Raw genomic sequence first — 19,776 nt, forward strand, 5'->3', positions numbered from 1 at the left:
CTTTGCCAAGATAATCCATCCACCTGACAGGTGGCATATCAAGAAGCTGATTAAACAGCATGATCATTACTCAGGTGCACCTTGTGTTGGGGGCATTAAAAGGCCAATTTAAAATGTGTAGTTTTATCACACAACACAATGCCAAATTTTGAGGGCTGCTGACTGCAGGAATGACCACCAGAGCTGTTGCCAGAGAATTGAATGTTCATTTCTCTACCATAAGCCGCCGCCAATGTTGTTTTAGAGAATTTGTCAGTACGCCCAATTGGCCTCACTACCACATGTAGCCAGCCCAGGACCTCCACATCTGCGGGATCATTTGAGACCAGACAGCTGATGAAACCAGTGATTATACTGTATAATCATCATACACAAAGATAATACATTTCCCCCCCCTCTGAAACACCAAAAGTCTGCTCTGAAGATGCCAACCGAGCATGTGCACACAGAAAAAGACAGTACATACACACACACTGTGCACACTGCATGTACTGTACATATGTTCACACATACTTCTTGCACACACATATCTGCACATACACTTTATGGACACACTCATACACACATGCACAAGCACTCCTGACACACACACCCACATGCTGCAAAAACAGCATCACTTCCCACCTCTGCAAAGAAGGATGGACACCTGTACTACACATTAATTCACCAAGCAACACGTGTATCCCATCCCATCCCAGCCCGTCTTACCTGAAGGTACATCATCGACAGAGAACAAGTCATTGACTTCGGGCATTTCAGCACTAAATGATGCATGGGGCGGGAAAAAAAGCAGGGTCCTTCCTGTAGCTGCTGTACTGGGCTTACAGTCCGTACTGTGCTCCTGTCCTGCTTGTCTGAGCTCCTTAATTCCACTGCAAGCAGATAGTCTACACACACAGTGCACTGGGAAGGTTTTATCCACACACTCTAGCGGGAATGGACAAGTAAGAGGATTGCCTTGGTGGAAGAAGTGTGGAAGCCAGGCTTTAGGATGCAGGGTGTGGGGAGCATGGCAGAGAAGCGACTCCTGCCGCTTACTCTCCTCTCCCCCTCAGCAGCACTATTCTGCCTGCTGCTCCGCGTGTAAACAGAGGAGAGCAGCACACGCTACTCCCAATTACCCCCCCCCCCCCCCCCCCCCCCCCATACTGTATGCCTAAAGGAAGGAACAAATCAGCAGCCTGCTGCATCAGAGGCTGGGACAGGGAAATGGAGCTGATTGGGACAGGGAAATGGAGCTGATTGGCCCACGGTGGGGGGGGGGGGGGGGGGGGGGGGAGTAGGCAGGGGCTGGTTGTGTTCGAGGCTTCACCATGTGCACCAAGTTAAAGATGATGAGGAAATCTGATGCCTTGAATGTCATAACTTCACGACTTCACAGGAGAGTCAATTGAACATAAAAAAATATTTTTTCATCAAAATGCGTTTTTTGGCAGAAATGCCTTCTCGAACATATGAACTTGTGCCTTAATATCAAACTTGTATGTCATCTGTAAATGCGAATACAATTGTTAAATTGCGAGCTTAGTTGGTTTAGCCACATAAAAATACAATTTATGTGAACACAATGTGTTGCTTTAAATAACATGAATGACAATGAAACAAGTATCTGTAGATCTAAGCTATGAGGAAAGAGAAAAAAGGGGACGATAGGATGATTCGGCATGATAGGCAACATCATTATCCTATTATGAATGTAAATAACACAAACGTTTGCAGAAAGCAGAATAGCAAATACATTAGCAGGAGAGAATTTCAGAAAAATCCATTGCACATTATATTTTCCTATACGATACAATGTAGTGAAGATGGTAAATATGCAAAGTTGGTCAAATAAACCAGACAAAGAGCAACGACAAAGGGTGAAATGTTTAGAAAGCCAAACATAAAAGTTTGATGGGAAAAATCAAGTGCCAGCATGGATGATTCCTCCTTACTGACTCCCTTTTCATTGACTATCGGCAGCAATGTGGGGGTGCAGCACATAAAACGCACCACCACATGTGTGCCTTGCATGTATGTATATGGTGTATGTATATACAGAGAGCCTGTGTGTGGTGTATGTATACAGGGAGAGCCTGTGTGTGGTGTATGTATACAGGGAGAGCCTGTGTATGGTGTATGTATACAGGGAGAGCCTGTGTGTGGTGTATGTATACAGGGAGAGCCTGTGTGTGGTGGATGTATCCAGGGAGAGCCTGTGTGTGGTGGATGTATCCAGGGAGAGCCTGTGTGTGGTGTATGTATACAGGGAGAGCCTGTGTGTGGTGTATGTATCCAGGGAGAGCCTGTGTATGGTGTATGTATCCAGGGAGAGCCTGTGTATGGTGTATGTATCCAGGGAGAGCCTGTGTGTGGTGTATGTATACAGGGAGAGCCTGTGTGTGGTGGGTATGTGTGTGTGTTTACCCAGCGCACATAGCTCTTGCGTGGGGAGGCTAATCATGGAATCACACAAGCTATTAACTCCAGTCTGGAGAAAGAAGGAGAGGAGAGGGATGAGGATGGATGGAGGGGGGATGGTGTTTTATCCAATCTCCAACTCTGTTCTTCACATTTTTTCTGCACATTATTTTATTTTTATTTAACTAGGCAAGTCAGTTAAGAACAAATTCTTATATTCAATGACAGCCTAGGAACAGTGTGTTAATTGCCTGTTCAGGGGCAGAATGACAGATTTGTACCTTGTCAGCTCGGGGATTTGAACTTGCAACCTTTCGGTTACTAGTCCAACGCTCCAACCACTAGGATACCCTGCCGCCCCAATACTGGGAGTTGGGGGTGTGTGTCTACCGATGCATACCCACTATCCCATTCATTCAGGTAGGCCTGATCACAGACAACGATGAGACAGCCTATAGCGAGGAGGTCCTATACCTGGCCGTGTGGTGCCAAGATAACAACCTCTCCCTCAACGTGATCAAGACAAAGGAGATGATTCTACAGGAAAAGGAAGACCGAGCACACCCATTCTCATCGACGGGGCTGTAGTGGAGCAGGTTGAGTTCCAAACACACCAAGACAGTCGTGAAAAGCGCACAACAAAGCCTATAGATTTGGCATGGGTCCTCAGATCCTCAAAAAGTTCTACAGCTGCACCATCGAGAGCATCCTGATTGGTTGCATCACTCCCTTGTATGGCAACTGCTCGGCCTCCAACTGCAAGGCACTACAGAGGGTAGTGCGTAAGGGCCAGCACATCCCTAGGGCCAAGCTTCCTGCCATCCAGGACCTCTATACCAGGCGGTGTCAGAGGAAGGCCCTAAAAACTGTCTAAGACTCCAGCCACCCTAGTCATAGACTGTTCTCTCTGCTACCGCATGGCAAGCGGTACTTGAGCACCAAGTCTAGGTCCAAAAGGCTTCTTAACAGCTTCTAACCCCAAGCTATATGACTCCTGAACAGCTAATCAAATGGCTACCCAGACTATTTGCATTGTCCCCTCCCCTTTTACACTGCTGCTACTCTCTGTTTATTATCTATGCATAGTCACTTTAACTCTACCTACTTGTACATATTACCTCAATTACCTTGACTAACCTGTGCCCCCTCACGTTGACTCTGTACCTGTACTCCCTGTACATAGACTCACTACTGTTATTTTACTGCTGCTCTTGAATGATTTGTTATTTACATTTTTTACTTATAAATTTTTTACATAACACTTTTTTTCTTAAAACTGGATTGTTCGTTAAGGTCTTGTAAGTAAGAATTTCACTGTAAGGTGTATTTGTCACCTGTATTTGGCGCATGTGACAAATAACATTTGGTTTGATTTGATTTGATTCATGGAACGAACTCCAAATATCAGAAGGCATTGGCGATTTCATTCACATTTCCTCATCTCTGATGGAATTCATTGTATTAGTGGCCTTTCACATTTGTCCAATCAGGATCAGCACAAAATGCATTTGCAGAGTGACACAGTCGCTGGCTTAGTGGGCTCTTTTTAATTTGGGAGGCCACCAAAAGTGCATTGGCCAAAATGTATACATATTTTTTAAATGTATTGCTTACTTTGACGTAAGAGTGAAATAATAATATCCCTTTTGTTTTAATGGAGAGGGGAAAGGTCAATTGTTTTGGCTAAACAATAAGGAAATTAGATTCAATCAAAGTCTGAAAGAGAGTCTTAATAGATATTGTGCAGCTACAGAAAATTTGATAAAAATTCCCTGTAGATTCATTTGGCCAAGTCATGATCCATACAGGGTTCTAGATCACAGTCATTCATGACAACTCTTCATAAAGCCACGATGGCGCTGACTCAATGGTGAGCTTTGTGCTTTTGTATTGTACCTTGTTTAAGTCCATCATAGTGAATTAACTCAAACCTGAACCAAATACTGATGTAAGACATTAGTAGCTTCAGCCTTACCATTAAAGTCGAGGGTACAAGTGAGTAAGCTCCCTGGGTTATGAGTGTGTGTATATGTGTGTACCTTATTGGAGGCCATCTCGCTGACGGAGTGGCGTGTCTTCAGAGTATCCAGCTGCTCCAGACACCAGTCCAGCTCGTCCAGAGTCTCCACGGCCAGCTGCTGAAACGGCTCCTCTGTCACACCCACACAAGGACAACACACAACGAGACGAGCACGTGATGTAACGTTCTTTTAATGTTCAACCTTCATTCAAGAATCAATTATTAAATCTCGAAGTCCCCTTTGCTGTTTATATCAATGGTTAAATCATCAGTTTGGTTTAATATCAGATTGAATCTAATACTAATCATACCCTAATTGCTAAATGGTTGAATGAAATTTCTGTATTTTTTTGTGGAGTGTAGAACTCAACCAAGCAAAACCTTTTCAAAAACTCACCTGCTAAGCTTGTATTTAACATGGACGGTGGATTACTGCCAATTCTCCTGTGGACACACAGACATCCCAGTTTTGAGTAAAGTTGATATCTATGTACTGTGTCTATGTATTGTTCACTTCATCATTATAATCAACAGGGGGCACGTGGGTTTGGGTTTGAGAGGCGCCAAAGAGGATGGATGACGTTTTACATGTTCCTGACCAACTGTGCTATTTGTTAGTTTTTTGAGATGTTTGTAACTTATTTTTTTACTTATTTTGTACATACTGTTGCTGCTATTGTCTCTTATGACCGAAAAAGAACTTCTGGACATCAGAACAGCAATTACTTACCACAAACTGGAAGAAGCTTTTTCCTTTAACAAGTCCGACGAGAAGGATATACTGCTCTTCTGGGAACAGGCTCAAATCCCCGTCATTTCCATGAAGAAAATAATGAGGAAAAGAGGACGCAGATCGGGTTGCCTTCGGAGAATCTGTAGGCGAGCGAGTAAACTCCGACTGCCTTCCGTTCTACTTGCTAACATGCAATCGTTGGAAAATAAAATGAATGACCTACGATTACGATTATCCTACCAACGGAACATTAAGAACTGTAATATCTTATGTTTCACAGAGTCGTGGCGGAATGACGACATGGATAATATAGAGCTGGGGGAATTTTCCATGCACCGGTAGAACAGAGATGCTACGTCTGGTAAGACGAGGGGTGGGGGTGTGTGTCTTTTTGTCAATAACAGCTGGTGCGCAATGTTTATTGTTGAAGCAGTTTCGAGGTATCGCTCGCCTGAGGTAGAGTACCTTATGGTAAGCCGTAGACCACACTATCTACCAAGAGTTCTCATCTATATTATTTGTAGCCGTCTATTTAGCACCACAGACCGATGCTGGTACTAAGACCGCACTCAACCAACTCTATAAGGCCTGATCAAACAAGAAAATGCTCACCCAGATGCGCCGTTCCTAGTGGCCAGAGACTTTGATGCAGCTTGAAAACTATTATGGACTATTATGGACAACAAAGAGATGCCCAGTGATGTGAACCTACCAGATGAGCTAAATGCCTTTTATGCTCGCTTCGAGGCAAGCAACACTGAAGCATGCATGAGAGCATGAGATGAGATGACTGTGTGATAACGTTCTCGGTAGCCGATGTGAGCAAGACCTTTTAATAAACAGGTCAACATTCACAAAGCCGCGGGGCAAGATGGATTACCAGGACGTGTACTCAAAGCATGCGCGGGGCTACTTGCAAGTGCCTTCACTGACATTTTCAACCTCTCCCTGACTGTAATACCTACATGTTTCAAGCAGACCACCATAGTCCCTGTGCCCAAGGAAGCGAAGGTAACTAGCCTAAATTATTACCGCCCCGTAGCACTCACATCAGTAGCCATGAAGTTCTTTGAAAGGCTGGTCATGGCTCACATCAAAAGCATCCTCCCCGATACCCTAGACCCACTCCAACCGCCCCAAAAAATCCACAGATGATGCAATCTCAATCGCACTCAACACTGCCCTTTCCCACTTGGACAAAAGGAAAACCTGTGAGAATGCTGTTCATTGACTACAGCTCAGCGTTCAACACCATAGTGCCCACAAAGCTCATCACTAAGCTAAGGACCCTGGGACTAAACACCTCCCACTGCAACTGGATCCTGGACTTCCTGACGGGCCGCCCCCCAGGTGGTAAGGGTAGGGAACAATACGTCTGCCACGCTGATCCTCAACACTGGGGCCCCTCAGGGGTGTGTACTTAGTCCCCTCCTGTAGTCCCTGCTCACCCACGAATGCGTGGCCAAACACGACTACAATAGTGGCCTGTATCACCAACAACGATGAGACAGCCTATAGGGAGGAGGTCAGAGAACTGGCAGTGTGGTGTCAGGACAACAACCTCTCACTCAATGTGAGCAAGACAAAGGAGCTGATCGTGGACTACAGGAATAGGAGGACCGAGCATGCCCCCATTAACATCAATGGGGCTGTAGTGGAGTGTGTCGAGAGTTTCAAGTTCCTTGGTGTCCACATCACCAACGAACTATCATGGTCCAAACACACCAAGACATTCGTGAAGAGTGCAAGACAAAACATTTTCCCCCTCAGGAGACTGAAAAGATTTGACATGGGCCCCCAGATCCTCAAAAAGTTCTACAGCTGCACAATTGAGAGTATCCTGACCGGTTGCATCACCGCCTGGTATGGCAACTGCTCGGCATCTGACCGTAAGGCGCTACAGAGGGTAGTGCGTACGGCCCAGTACTTCACTGGGGCCAAGTTTCCTGCCATCCAGGACCTATATAATAGGCAGTGTCAGAGGAAAGCCCATAAAATTGTCAGAGTCTCCAGTCACCCAAGTCACAAACTGTTTTCTCTGCTACCGCATGGCAAGCGGTAACGAGGCGCCAAGTCTAGGACCAAGAGGCTCCTTAACAGCTTCTACCCCCAAGCCAGCAATTCATCAAATGGCCACTTGACTGTTACATTGACCCCCACCCATTTGTTTTGTACACTGCTGCTACTCGCTATTTATTATCTATGTGTAGTCACTTCATCCTTACCTACATGCACAAATGACCTCAACCAACCTGTACCCCTGCACACTGACTCGGAACCGGCACCCCCTGTGTATAGCCTCGTTATTGTTATGTTATTCTGTTACTTTTAATAATTTTGTAGATTTTTTTAACTTTAGTTTATTTGGTAAATATTTTCTTAACTCTTCTTGAACTGTACTGTTGGATAAGGGCTTGTAAGTAAGCATTTCACCATAAGGTCTACACTAGGTCTATGTTGTATTCGGCATATGTGACAAATAAAGTTTGATTTGATTTGTAGACTGAACTTACTTGCTGGGTTGACGATCTTGCTGATGGGTCAAAACGGCGAAGTTGCTTCTTACCGTCCTCAAACTGGCAAGTACCTACAAGAACGGACAAGATTAATATACAGTACCAGGCAAAAGTTTGAACACCCCAACTCATTCAAGGGTTTTCTTTATTTTTACTGTTTTCCACATTGTAGAATAATAGTGAAGACACCAAAACTATGAAATAACACATATGGAATCATGTAGTAACCAAAAATGGTTAAACAAATCAAAATATATTTTGTATTTGAGATTCCTCAAAGTAGCCACCCTTTGCCTTAATGATAGCGTTGCACACACGTGGCATTCTCTCAACCAGCTTCATGAGGTAGTCACCTGGAATGCATTTCAATTAACAGGTGTGCCTTGTTAAAAGTTAATTTGTGGAATTTCTTTCCTTCTTAATGCGTTTGAGCCAATCAGTTGTGTTGTGACAAGGTAGGGGTGGTATACAGAAGATAGCCCTATTTGATAAAAGACCATGTCCATATTATGGCAAGAATAGCTAAAATAAGCAAAGAGAAACGACAGTCCATCATTACGACATGAATGTCAGTCAATCCGGAAAATTTCAATAATAACAGTCGCAAAAACCATCAAGTGCTATGATGAAACTGGTTCTCATGAGGACCGCCACAGGAAAGGAAGACCCAGAGTTACCTCTGCTGCAGAGGATAAGTTCATTAGAGTTACCAGCCTCAGAAATTGCCGCCCAAATAAATGCTTCACAGAGTTCAAGGAACAGACACATCTCAACATCAACTGTATCAGAGGAGACTGCTTGAATCAGGCCTTCATGGTCGAATTGCTGCAAAGAAATCACTACTAAAGGACACCAATAAGAGACTTGCTTGGGCCAAGAAACATGAGCAATGGAAATTAGACCGGTGTAAATCTGTCCTTTGGTCTGATGAGTCCAAATTTGAGATTTTTGGTTCCAACTGCCGTGTCTTTTCGGGGAATGAATGTTCGCTGCATGTTCCCGCATGTTCCCACCATGAAGCATGGAAGAGGAGGTGGGATGGTGTGGGGGTGCTTTGCTGGTTACACTGTCTGTGATCTATTTAGTATTCTAGGCACAATTAACCAGCACGGCAACCACAGCATTCTGCAGTGATACGCCATCCCATCTGGTTTGTGCATAGTGGGACTGTCATTTGTTTTTCAACAAAACAATGACCCAACACACCTCCAAGCTGTGTAAGGGCTATTTGACCAAGTAGGAGAGTGATGGAGTGCTGCATCAGATGACCTGGCCTCCACAATCACCCGACCTCAACCCAACTGAGATGGTTTGGGAAGAGTTGGACCGCAGAGAGAAGGAAAAACAGCCAACAAGTGCTCAGCATATGTGAGAACTCCTTCAAGACTGTTGGAAAAGCATTCCAGGTGAAGCTGGTTGAGAGAATGCCAAGAGTGTGTAAAGCTGTCAAGGCAAAGGGTGGCTACTTTGAAGAATCTAAAATCTAAAATATATTTTGATTTGTTTAACAATTTTTTTGGTTAATACATGATTCCATATGTGTTATTTCATAGTTTTGAAGTCTTCACTATTATTCTACAATGTAGAAAATAGTAAAAATAAAGAAAAACCCTTGAATGAGTAGGTGTGTCCAAACTTTTGCCTGGTACTGTACATCCTCTCTACTACCTAATTGTGATAGTCGAGGTACTTCATGTATAAATAAAAACATTCAGAATATATTATATGCATACTCCGTGAAGTGTTACAATTGAACATTTAACCCCACAAAAGGGCTAAGCATACACTGCAATGGAGTACATTTAAACTATCTTACGCCTTGATCAAACCGACAGTGTTATTGTGCAAATGGTACGCTACGTCATCTGGATATGTGTGCAACAAAAGTTCAACATTCACCTTCTGTTACCATTTCTGGCAAGCCGTCTACACATACAGTTTGACACATACCTTAGATAAATCCAACTTACACAAAACGCACTGCAACTGCCTTTGCAACTTAATACTGCAAGTCAAACACAGCTTTCTATTGGAAATGTATGTACTTCTGGTGTACTAAAATGCATTTACGCTGTTGGTGTGATCGAGGCGTTAGTGTTAAATAATGGCTTGCAATAGTTCATTTTCAACACTTTTCAAAACAAGCAAGCACTAGCAGTGCCCCTGAGCCATCATAATTACAGGCTGATGAAGAGTGAACCCCCTCGCTAGCCCCCACCCTCCCATACGTCACACATGTCAGAGTCTGGGCACCAATCTAAATCATGAGTCAGCACGTTAAAAAGGACGGTATCTGGTTTCCCGGTTTCTGATCAGTCATCAGCCGTATCGTTGGATTCCTCGCTTGTTATGACGCACGTCCTCTGTCACAGGCCTGGCTGTTGCAATGTGCCAGCCACATGCCAAAGGCTGTTCCGGTGGCCGTCTACTAGTGTCACTGGCACCTATAGTGACAGCTGTGACTTCACTGACAACAACCTTTTGTAGTTCTCTTTTTTTTAAGCTTAACATTACTCAGAATCAGTCAGTGTTATGTTATTTATTTCCTTGTTGTGTTGGTGTGCATAATGACGGTGAAGTTACACAACCAGTGGGCAGATTAGAGGTCACATTCCAAATTACAGGGAGAATTTGGCTTGGCAAACCAGAGCGTGCTTAAAACCAGGGGGATAGATTCTAACCCATGCTGGCAGCGATACATTGTACATGTGCTCCAGAGTCAGTAGCCTAGACCGCTTGTCCATACCAGGCCAATTCGTTAACCATTTATTCAGCTGAAAAAACACAGGACAGAATATTTCCAAAACTAACCTGTGCAAATGGTGTCACAATCATGTCTTCTCCATGTCTATAATGGGGCAAAAATGATGAAATTTAGGTTAAATCCAGATATTGGTTTAGGCTCTGGTCTTACATTTTTAAAAGTACATTAACAGAATCAGTGAAAAGGTTAAACAAATTTGCAACCATTTAGTGTGCATACAATATTTAGGTTAAATCCAACATGACTACTATGGTACTAATGTCTACTGTGCACTTTACACATTTGCATTTAATCCTAAATCAAGACAGTTGATCAGTGTCTGTGAAAAAACACTTCAACAACCTGCAGACCGACATCAAAGCAAAGTACGCAACGAATAAAGGTAGACCAGACCGGGTGAAATTAAGGTCAAACAAAGGATGCCATGCACTGTACATTATAGGAACCGTGAGGTAGGGAGAAATGAAATGACTGGTAAAGTTACAGGGTTGAGGTTATGCTAGGGTCTTTTTCTTGAAGCTTCACATGCAAAAGAAAAAAGGCTTTTCTTGGGGTCACAGGAGAAACATGGGGAGGGGTAATATTTTTTGTCACTGGTGCCATGGGGAGGATGATGGCTCTGAAACCTGTAATGGAGAATGCAGAACAGGCCTTTGAGGGGACAAATCAGCGTTTTGTCAAGTTCTTCTCACCGAGACAACCAGTTGACTTCCCAGTGCTTCAAGCTTTCTTCCCTTTAAAAACAGAGGCAAGAGTTGGTGACCTGCAACCGATTAATCACAAACTAAGGTGTTTAGACACAGGGAAACTGTCTTAGGCTGATGTAGGCTGGAAAAATAAACTGAAGAAGTTAAAAAAACAAGAAAGTCCCTCATTTTTCCAACTTTGGCTGCAGTCCAAACATCTTATTTTTACCCCCTCAGCCCTCGTGCTAGCAACTCTCCCTCGGGAGCGAGTGAAGAACTTTGATCACTTGTGGGGTTGATATGACCCACAAATCAATGCAAACTGTAGTCATTTGTCAAACTCCGGTGGCTGCGAAGTTTCAAATAAAGTCAATACGCTGCATTTCTGCCATGTCAGACAAACTTTTGACGCTAGCCTGCTAAAAAATATATAAATAAAATAACATTTAATTGGTCACATATACATAATCAGCAAATGTTATTGCAGGTGTAGCGAAATGCTTGTGTTCCTAGCTCCAACAGTGCAGTAATATCTTAAAATGATTCACAACAATACACACATCTGAAAGTAAAATAATTGAATTAAGAGTGGCATTGACTAAAATACAGGAGAATAGAATACAGTATATACATATGAGATGAGTAAAGCAGTATGTAAACATAATTTAAACAGCATTAAAGTGACTAGTGTTCCATTATTAAAGTGGCCAGTGATTCCAAGTTTATGTATATACGGCAGGAGCCTCTAAAGGTGCAGTGTTGTGTAACAGGGTGGATGCCGGCTAGTGATGGCTATTTAAGAGTCTGATGGCCTTAAGATTGAAGCTATTTTCAGTCTCTCAGTCCCAGCTTTGATGCACCTGTACTGACCTCACCTTCTGGATGATAGCGGGGTGAACAGGCTGTGGCTCGGGTGGTTGATGTCCTTGATGATTTTTTTGGCCTTCCTGTAACATCAGGTGCTGTAGGTGTCCTGGAGGGCAGGTAGTTTGCCCCCGGTGATGCTTTGGGCAGACCGCACCACCCTCTGGAGAGCCCTGCAGTTGCAGGCAGTGCAGTTGACGTACCAGGCAGACAGGATGCTCTCAATTGCGCATCTGTAAAAGTTTGAGGGTTGTAGGGGCCAAGCCAAATTTCTTCAGTCTCCTGAGGTTGAAGAGGCGCTGTTGCGCCTTCTTCACCGCACTGTCTGTGTGGGTGGACCATTCCAGATCGTCAGTGATGTGTACTCTGAGGAACTTGAAGCTTTCCACCTTCTCAACTGCGGTCCCTTCAATATGGATAGGGGCGTGCTCACTCGGCTGTTTCCTGAAGTCCACGATCAGCTCCTTTGTTTTGTGGACGATGAGTGAGAGGTTATTTTCCTGGCACCACTCTCCCAGGGCCCTTACCTCCTCCCTGTAGGCTGTGTTGGTAATCAGGCCTACTACCCTTGTATCGTCTGCAAACTTGATGATTGAGTTGGAGGTGTGCGAGGCCACGCAGTCATGGGTGAACAGGGAGTACAGGAGGGGGCTGAGCACGCACCCTTGTGGGGCTTCTGTGTTGACAATCAGCGAAGTGGAGGTGTTATCTATGGTGTTGAATGCTGCACTATAGTCAATGAACAGCATTCTTACATAGGTATTCCTCTTGTCCAGATGGGATAGGGCAGTGTGCAGTGCAATGGTTATTGCATCGTCTGTGGATCTATTGGGGCGGTAAGCATATTCAAGTGGGTCTAGGGTATCAGGTAAGGTAGAGGTGATATGATCCTTAACCAGCCTCTCAAAGCACTTCATGCTGACAGAAGCGATAGTCATTTAGTTGTTATCTTTGCTTTCTTGGTTACATGAACAATGGTGGACATCTTGAAGCAAGTGGGGACAGCAGACTGGGATAGGGAGAGATTTAATATGTCCGTAAACACTCCAGCCAGCTGGTCTGCATGCTCTGAGGACACGGCTAGGGATGCCGTCTGGGCCGACAGCCCTGCGAGGGTTAACAACCTTAAATGTCTTCCTCACGTTGGTCACGGAGAAGAAGAGCCCAAAGTCCTTAGTAGTGGCCCGCATCGGTGACACTGGGTTGTCCTCAAAGTGGGCAAAGAAGGAAGACATCAGACATCAGTGAAGACATCAGTGTCCACGATGTGGCTGGTTTTCCCTAGACCGTGATTGTCTGTAGACCCTGAAACATATGTCTCGGGTCTGAGCCTTTAAATTGCGACTGTTTGGATTGTTTTGCCTGTTTGATTGTATTCAGCCATAGTCACCTTGCCATGGTTAAATACTGTGGTTCGCACTTTCAGTTTTGCTCGAATGCGGCCATCTATCCACTGTTTCTGGATTGGGTAGGTTTTAATAGTCACAGTAGGTACAACATCTCCTATACACTTCCTGATGAACTCAGCCACCGTATCTGTGTATTTGTCAATGTTATTCTCAGAGGCTAACCGGAACATATCCCAGTCCGCGTGATCAAAACAATCTTGAAGCATGGATTCCGAATGGCCAGACCAGTTTTGAATAGACCTTACCACGGGTATTTCCTGTTTGAGTTTCTGCCTATAGGAAGGGAGGTGCAAAATGCAGTCGTGATCAGGTTTGCTGAAGGGAGGGCGGGGGAGAGCCTTGTAGGCATTTTGAAAAGTTGAGTAGCAGTGGTCCAATGTTTTACCAGTGCGAGTACTACAGTCAATGTGTTGGTAGAACTTTGGTTGCGTTTCCCTCAAATTTGCTTTGTTAAAATCCACAGCTACAATAAATGCTGCCGCAGGATATGTGGTTTCCAGTTTGCAAAAAGTCCAGTGTAGTTCTTTGAGGGCTGTCGTTGTATCGGCTTGAGGAGGAATATACACGGCTGTGACTATAACCAAAGATAATTTTCTAGGGAGGTAATACGGTCGGCATTTGATTGTGAGGTATTCTAGGTCGGGTGAACAAAAGGACTTGAGTTTCTGTATGTTATCACAATCACACCATGAGTGGTTAATCATGAAACATACACCCCCGCATTTCTTCTTCCCGGGGAGTTCTTTATTCTTGCCGGCGCAATGTACTGAGAACCCAGATGGCTGAATGGATATATATCCTGAGAGAGCCATGTTTCCGTGAAACAGAGTATGTTACAATCCCTGATGTCTCACTGGAAGGAGATCCTCGCCCTGAGTTCGTCTACTTTATTATCCGGAGACTGAACATGAGCGAGTAATATACTCAGAAGCAATGGATGGTGTGTTGTATTCCTGTTCGTAATGCTGGTGAGTTACCGCCGCTCTGATATCCAAAAGTTCTTGCTGGCTGTATGTAATAACACCAAAACAATTATGTGCTTATAATATAAGAACTAACACACAAAAAAACTAAATACTGCAAGTTGCTTAGGAGCTAGACACAGAGCTGCCATGTCTGTCTGCGTCATCTACATCCTGTTTTTTTTTAAAAAGGCTAATTTTTTGTCCATTAAAATAACGTCAAATTGATCAGAAATACAGTGTAGACATTGTTAATGTTGTAAATGACTATTACAGCTGGAAATGGCAGATTTTTTTATGGAATATCCACATAGGCGTACAGAGGCCCATTATCAGTAACCATCACTCCTGTGTTCCAATGGCACGTTGTGAGCTAATCCAAGTTTATCATTTTAAAAGGCTAATTGATCACTAGAAAACCCTTTTGCAATTATGTTAGCAATAAAACTGGCCTTCTTTAAACACGTTGAGTATCTGGAGCATCGGCATTTGTGGGTTTGATTACAGGCTCAAAATGGCCAGAAACAAAACACTTTCTTCTGAAAGACCCCGGTGCACAACTGAGCAAGAGGACAAGTACATTAGAGTGTTTAGTTTGAGAAACAGACGCCTAACATGTCCTCAACTGGCAGCTTCATTAAATAGTACCCGCAAAACACCAATCTCAACGTCAACAGTGAAGAGGCGATTCCGGGATGTTGGCCTTCTAGGCAGAGTTGCAAAGAAAAAGCCATATTGCTGTTCAGTGTATGTTCTTTTGCCCATTTTAATATTTTATTTTTATTAGCCAGTCTGAGATATGGCTTTTTCAAAATCAAAATAATGAAAATGGCTGTCTGGTAGCCTCAATAAATAGAGAAAGATTTGTAGTTGAATAAGTCGTTGCATGTACAGATTAGTTTTTTACTTGACTTGAAAAAACTTGTGACTCGACTTGTTCTTAGATTGCATGACTTAAGTCTTGACCTGTTATACTTGGGACTCGACTTGAGACTCGGAACTTGTGACTTGAGACTTGCTTGTGACTCGAATAATAGTGACTTGGTCCCACCTCTGTAGCTAGCTACATCATATCAAACCTATCATCTGGTTTGCTTGGTTAGCAAGGTAGGAATTAAGCTAGCTAGCCTGTTATGCTAAACATGATGCTAACTATTTAGCTAGCTAATGTCAGCAAGCTAAATTGATGGCTCTGAGTCTGGCTTCTTATCCCGCTGTCATCCCCTTATGCCATAGTTTGTGCATCTCAATTGTCAGTAGAAACCACATTTGTTTAATCCAGTCAGCCATATCAGCTATGGTTTTTAAAAGGCAGTAAATGAGGCTGAATGAACTGTTTCACTGCCAGACAAGGTGTAGCATTGGTAAGGTGTTGCGACTGCTGTGGGATGGCTTTATGTAGGCCCTAACATTTTGTGGGCACCTTTTGTGACCATTATAATGCAATTAATGTATTGTTTAGTGTTGTGTTGTGTAGTGGCTTTGCTGGCATGCATCTAAAAAAAATGTTTTTGCTCCACAAAGATTTACATGCTACACACCTACTCATTCAAGGGTTTTTCTTTATTTTAACTGTTTTCTACATTGTAGAATAATAGTGAAGACATCAAAACTATGAAATAACACATATCGAATCATGTAGTAACCAAACAAGTGTTAAACAAATCAAATTTAGTTGATGACAGTTTTGCACACACTTGGCATTCTCTCAACCTGCTTCATGAGGTAGTCACCTGGAATGTATTTCAATTAACAGGTGTGCCTTGTTAAAAGTTTTATTGTGGATTTTCTTTCCTTCTTAATGCGATTATGCCAATCAGTTGTGTTGTGACAAGGTAGGGGTGGTATACAGGAGATGGCCCTATTTGGTAAAAGACCAAGTCCATGTTAAGGCAAGAACAACTCAAATAATCAAAGAGAAACAGTTCATCATTACCTTAAGACATGCAGAAAATGTCAAGAACTTTAAACGTTTCTTCAAGTGCAGTCGCAAAAACCATCAAGCACTATGATGGTCGAATTCATGATCAAATTCATGGCCTTCATGGTCGAATTGCTGCAAAGAAACCACTACTAAGGGACACCAATAATAATAAGAGACTTGCTTGGGCCAAGAAACACGAGCAATGAACATTAGGCTGGTGGAAATCTGTCCTTAGGTCTGAAAATGTGCGATTTTTGCTTTCAACAGCTGTGTCTTTGTGGGGCGCAGAGTAGGTGAATGGATTAACCAGCATGGCTACCACTGCATTCTGCAGTGATACGCCATCCCATCTGGTTTGCGCATAGTGGGACTATCATTTGGACAATGAACCAACACACCTCCAGGCTATTTGACCAAGAAGGAGAGTGATGAGTGATGGAGTGCTGCATCAGATGACCTGGCCTACACAATCACCTGACCTCAACCCAATTGAGATGGTTTGGAATGAGTTGGACTGCAGAGTGAAGGAAAAGCAGCCAACAAGTGCTCAGCATATGTGATAACTCCTTCAAGACTGTCTGTTGGAAAAGCATTCCAGGTGAAGCTGGTTGAGAGAATGCCAAGAGTGTGCAAAGCTGTCATCAAGGCAAAGGGTAGCCACTTTGAAGAATCTAAAATCTAAAATATATTTTGATTTGTTTAACATTTTTTTGGTTACTACATGATTCTATATGTGGTATTTAATAGTGTTGATGTCTTCACTATTATTCTACAACGTAGAAACTAGTAAAAATAAAGAAAAACCCTTGAATGAGTAGGTGTGTCCAAACCTTTGACTGGTACTGTACATACTGGGCAAAAAACATATTGTTATTAATTAAGTCAATTATAGTAGAAGCAAGCTATCAAAGTTGACCTCCGGTCCTCCTTCTCATCTTCCCACTCTTCTTCTCAAAAGGAACAGAACATAGACTGTAGTCTAGTCAGCGCGCAAGATTAAATTATTTTAGGCAGAAGCCTTTGACTCTCCTCCTGAACTGTCACCATAGGCCTACACAGAAATTGGTTAAGCAGCACACAAACATGTTTTTGATCAGCAAGAGCAGAGCAGGCCTGGGCTCAGGGTTGGAATGGCCATTGCAGTTTGTAAGGCAGCCTAGTTTTATTTACACCATCCCAGCAGCTATCTTAGAAATATAAACTTTGCTCTGTGCTTCTCTGAGCATGCATATAAGCTATGGATCATTTGATTGAGACCACACTAAATAGCCTATAGGCGCACACGATAGTGCACATGATAGCAGAGAATCAGAGATGAGGGGTGGCATCGGGCACACAATCGATATAAATATCCTAATAGGCAACTCATTCTAAAACACTGAGAAATATAGACATTTCATCTATTACAAATGATATTACTCTCCCCTGGACTAAATTTAAAAAAAGACTAAACCCTCCTCTTGACTGAAATTGAAAAAGCATGACCCCACTTTCCTCCAGATAACCATTCTGTACATTTCTATCCATTCCTTGCTGTGATTATACAGTTAAAGGGAAAGCTTTCAATGGGACTAACGTATTCCCCATGTTTTGCTATCGGAATTCCCTTTTGGAAAGTGATCCAAGAAGCAATTCCCTTCCACATATAATTGTATCTGTTCCACAAAACCATATCTGTATATAACCTTGGGCATTACAAAAAGTGGAGACCTTGCAGCATCAAGGCCTACATTGAGACATCTCTGCCATGATGCTTCAATAGATGTGAGTGGAAGGTGAAAGGTCACAGAGGGAGACAGTACCAATACGGGGGGGGGGGCACTTACAGATCACTGGCAGTGGACGAGTTCCTCGAGGGGGCCTTGGGTGAGAGGTCAAAGTCTGAGTCGGAGCGGTAGAGGAAGGACTCACGGCGCTGGCTGTGGTAGTTGGCCTGGAGCACCAGGCCGGAGCTGGGACTGGCCGGCGGGTCCAGGGGGCTGCGCCCCACCGACAAGCCATTCTCAGCATCAAAACTATGGGGAAAGAGAAAGAGGGAGAGAGCAGATGAGAAAACAATTCACAGTTTCAAACTTGTAGCCTAAATCAAAGTTCCAAAACAACAATAAAAATCTAAGATCTGTTCAGATTACAGTAAATATGAATTTGACATACAACACCCTAAGGGTATCACCCTTTAATGAGAGTGAGGAGAGTATGGTGAAGAGTAACCTGAGATGGGAGAGTGATCGAGAATAGGCCACAGTGGCTCTCAACATGTATCATGATTTAGCACGTCTTTCAATGAAAGCTGCTTATTATCATCATCACTATCATTTATAATTGTAATAACCATGCTCCAAAAATCATCCACGTCACAAATGATGCTCCATCACTCAATAAATGGAACGCACCTTGTGCACACAGAACAAACACACACTCAGTTAAAGCACAATACACAACAGGTTTTAATCATTCGCAACAAGGCACTTTTCTTCGAGACTGACGTCAAGTCAGACATCACCAACGGGACAAAGGAATCAAACCCCTCCTTTCTCCCCTCTAAACAAATTGAGTGCATTTGAGAAGCCCAAACTAAAAATATCAATGGCGTCAATAATAGCACAAACCCTTTCAACAACGAAGGTGATTTATCAAAAGCACAGGAAATGGACGCATACAAAAAAAGGCCCATCATTGTTCTGAGTCACACCAAATTACCTCCATATGAAGGAAACCAACGAGTGGTTGAGAGGGTGAGAAAAACTTATAATAATACATTGTGGAGTTGACTGCGTCAGAAAAGTATATCTGAATGGTGTTGGCTGGTCAGACTATGGGAACTGGCTGTTTGATGACGAGGGTCGGCCTGAGGCACCAGCTGCACAGATTCACAGATCTGTAAACCGTCTTTAAGGCCATTCAAATGGATAGGAACGGATCCATATACATTAAGATTAGTGCAGCTCTGCACCGCCTAGCCCAGGTTGACATGTGTAAACAGTTTTCTTTGATAATAATGCATCTCACTAGTCTAAAGGGGCGTAGTCTCCCTGTCTCCTTCCCTTCATCTGCAACAGATCTTAAAAACACAGATGAAACCCAAGGAGATTCCCAAATGAGTTCTACACTACATATCTACCCCATCACATCTACCAGCATTTTCAGATCTGTACAAAGGGAAGGAGACAAGATATGGAAGCCACTAGACTGTTGAGACACAGCCAAAAGTCTGCACTGCACTGCCTACAGCAGAGGGTCATGATGATGGTCCGTCTTCGGCCAAATAAAGGCATTTCTCATTCTCGGCGCGGTTCCACCTTGATCTACTGTTTTTGGACAGAAACTGGATGTAGCCTAAGCCCTTTGCAAATAAATAGTGCAAAGTGATATGAAAAAATAAAACCCTCATGCTAAAACAGTTTGAATTTAATTGAAATTGAAACTAACCAAGCCAGAACTGTCCCCGTAGATGTCTCTCAATTATATGAGGAAATTACACAACATTAACGTCTC

General features: G+C 43.3%; 1 protein-coding gene across 2 annotated transcripts in view; it reads right to left on the reverse strand.

Moving 5' to 3' along the window:
- LOC110508904 (cAMP-specific 3',5'-cyclic phosphodiesterase 4D) overlaps positions 1 to 18,291 on the reverse strand; it is a 33,034-nt gene extending 14,743 nt beyond the window's left edge. Inside the window, exons 1-6 of one of the 2 annotated variants that reach the window (XM_036966136.1) lie at positions 18,108 to 18,291; positions 11,129 to 11,170; positions 10,484 to 10,520; positions 7,670 to 7,743; positions 4,821 to 4,867; positions 4,443 to 4,555 (exon numbers count right to left, since the gene is read on the reverse strand). In XM_036966136.1, coding sequence (XP_036822031.1) covers positions 4,443 to 4,555; positions 4,821 to 4,867; positions 7,670 to 7,743; positions 10,484 to 10,507 — 258 coding nt within the window. In that variant the 5' untranslated portion in view covers positions 10,508 to 10,520; positions 11,129 to 11,170; positions 18,108 to 18,291. Of the gene's footprint in view, positions 1 to 708; positions 1,093 to 4,442; positions 4,556 to 4,820; positions 4,868 to 7,669; positions 7,744 to 10,483; positions 10,521 to 11,128; positions 11,171 to 18,107 lie in introns of those variants that run through there. The other variant, XM_036966135.1, reaches the window with a different exon arrangement.
- Between the last annotated feature and the right edge of the window lie 1,485 nt (positions 18,292 to 19,776).

Source organism: Oncorhynchus mykiss, chromosome 28 (assembly GCF_013265735.2).
Source record: "Oncorhynchus mykiss isolate Arlee chromosome 28, USDA_OmykA_1.1, whole genome shotgun sequence".
Lineage (NCBI taxonomy): Eukaryota > Metazoa > Chordata > Actinopteri > Salmoniformes > Salmonidae > Oncorhynchus > Oncorhynchus mykiss.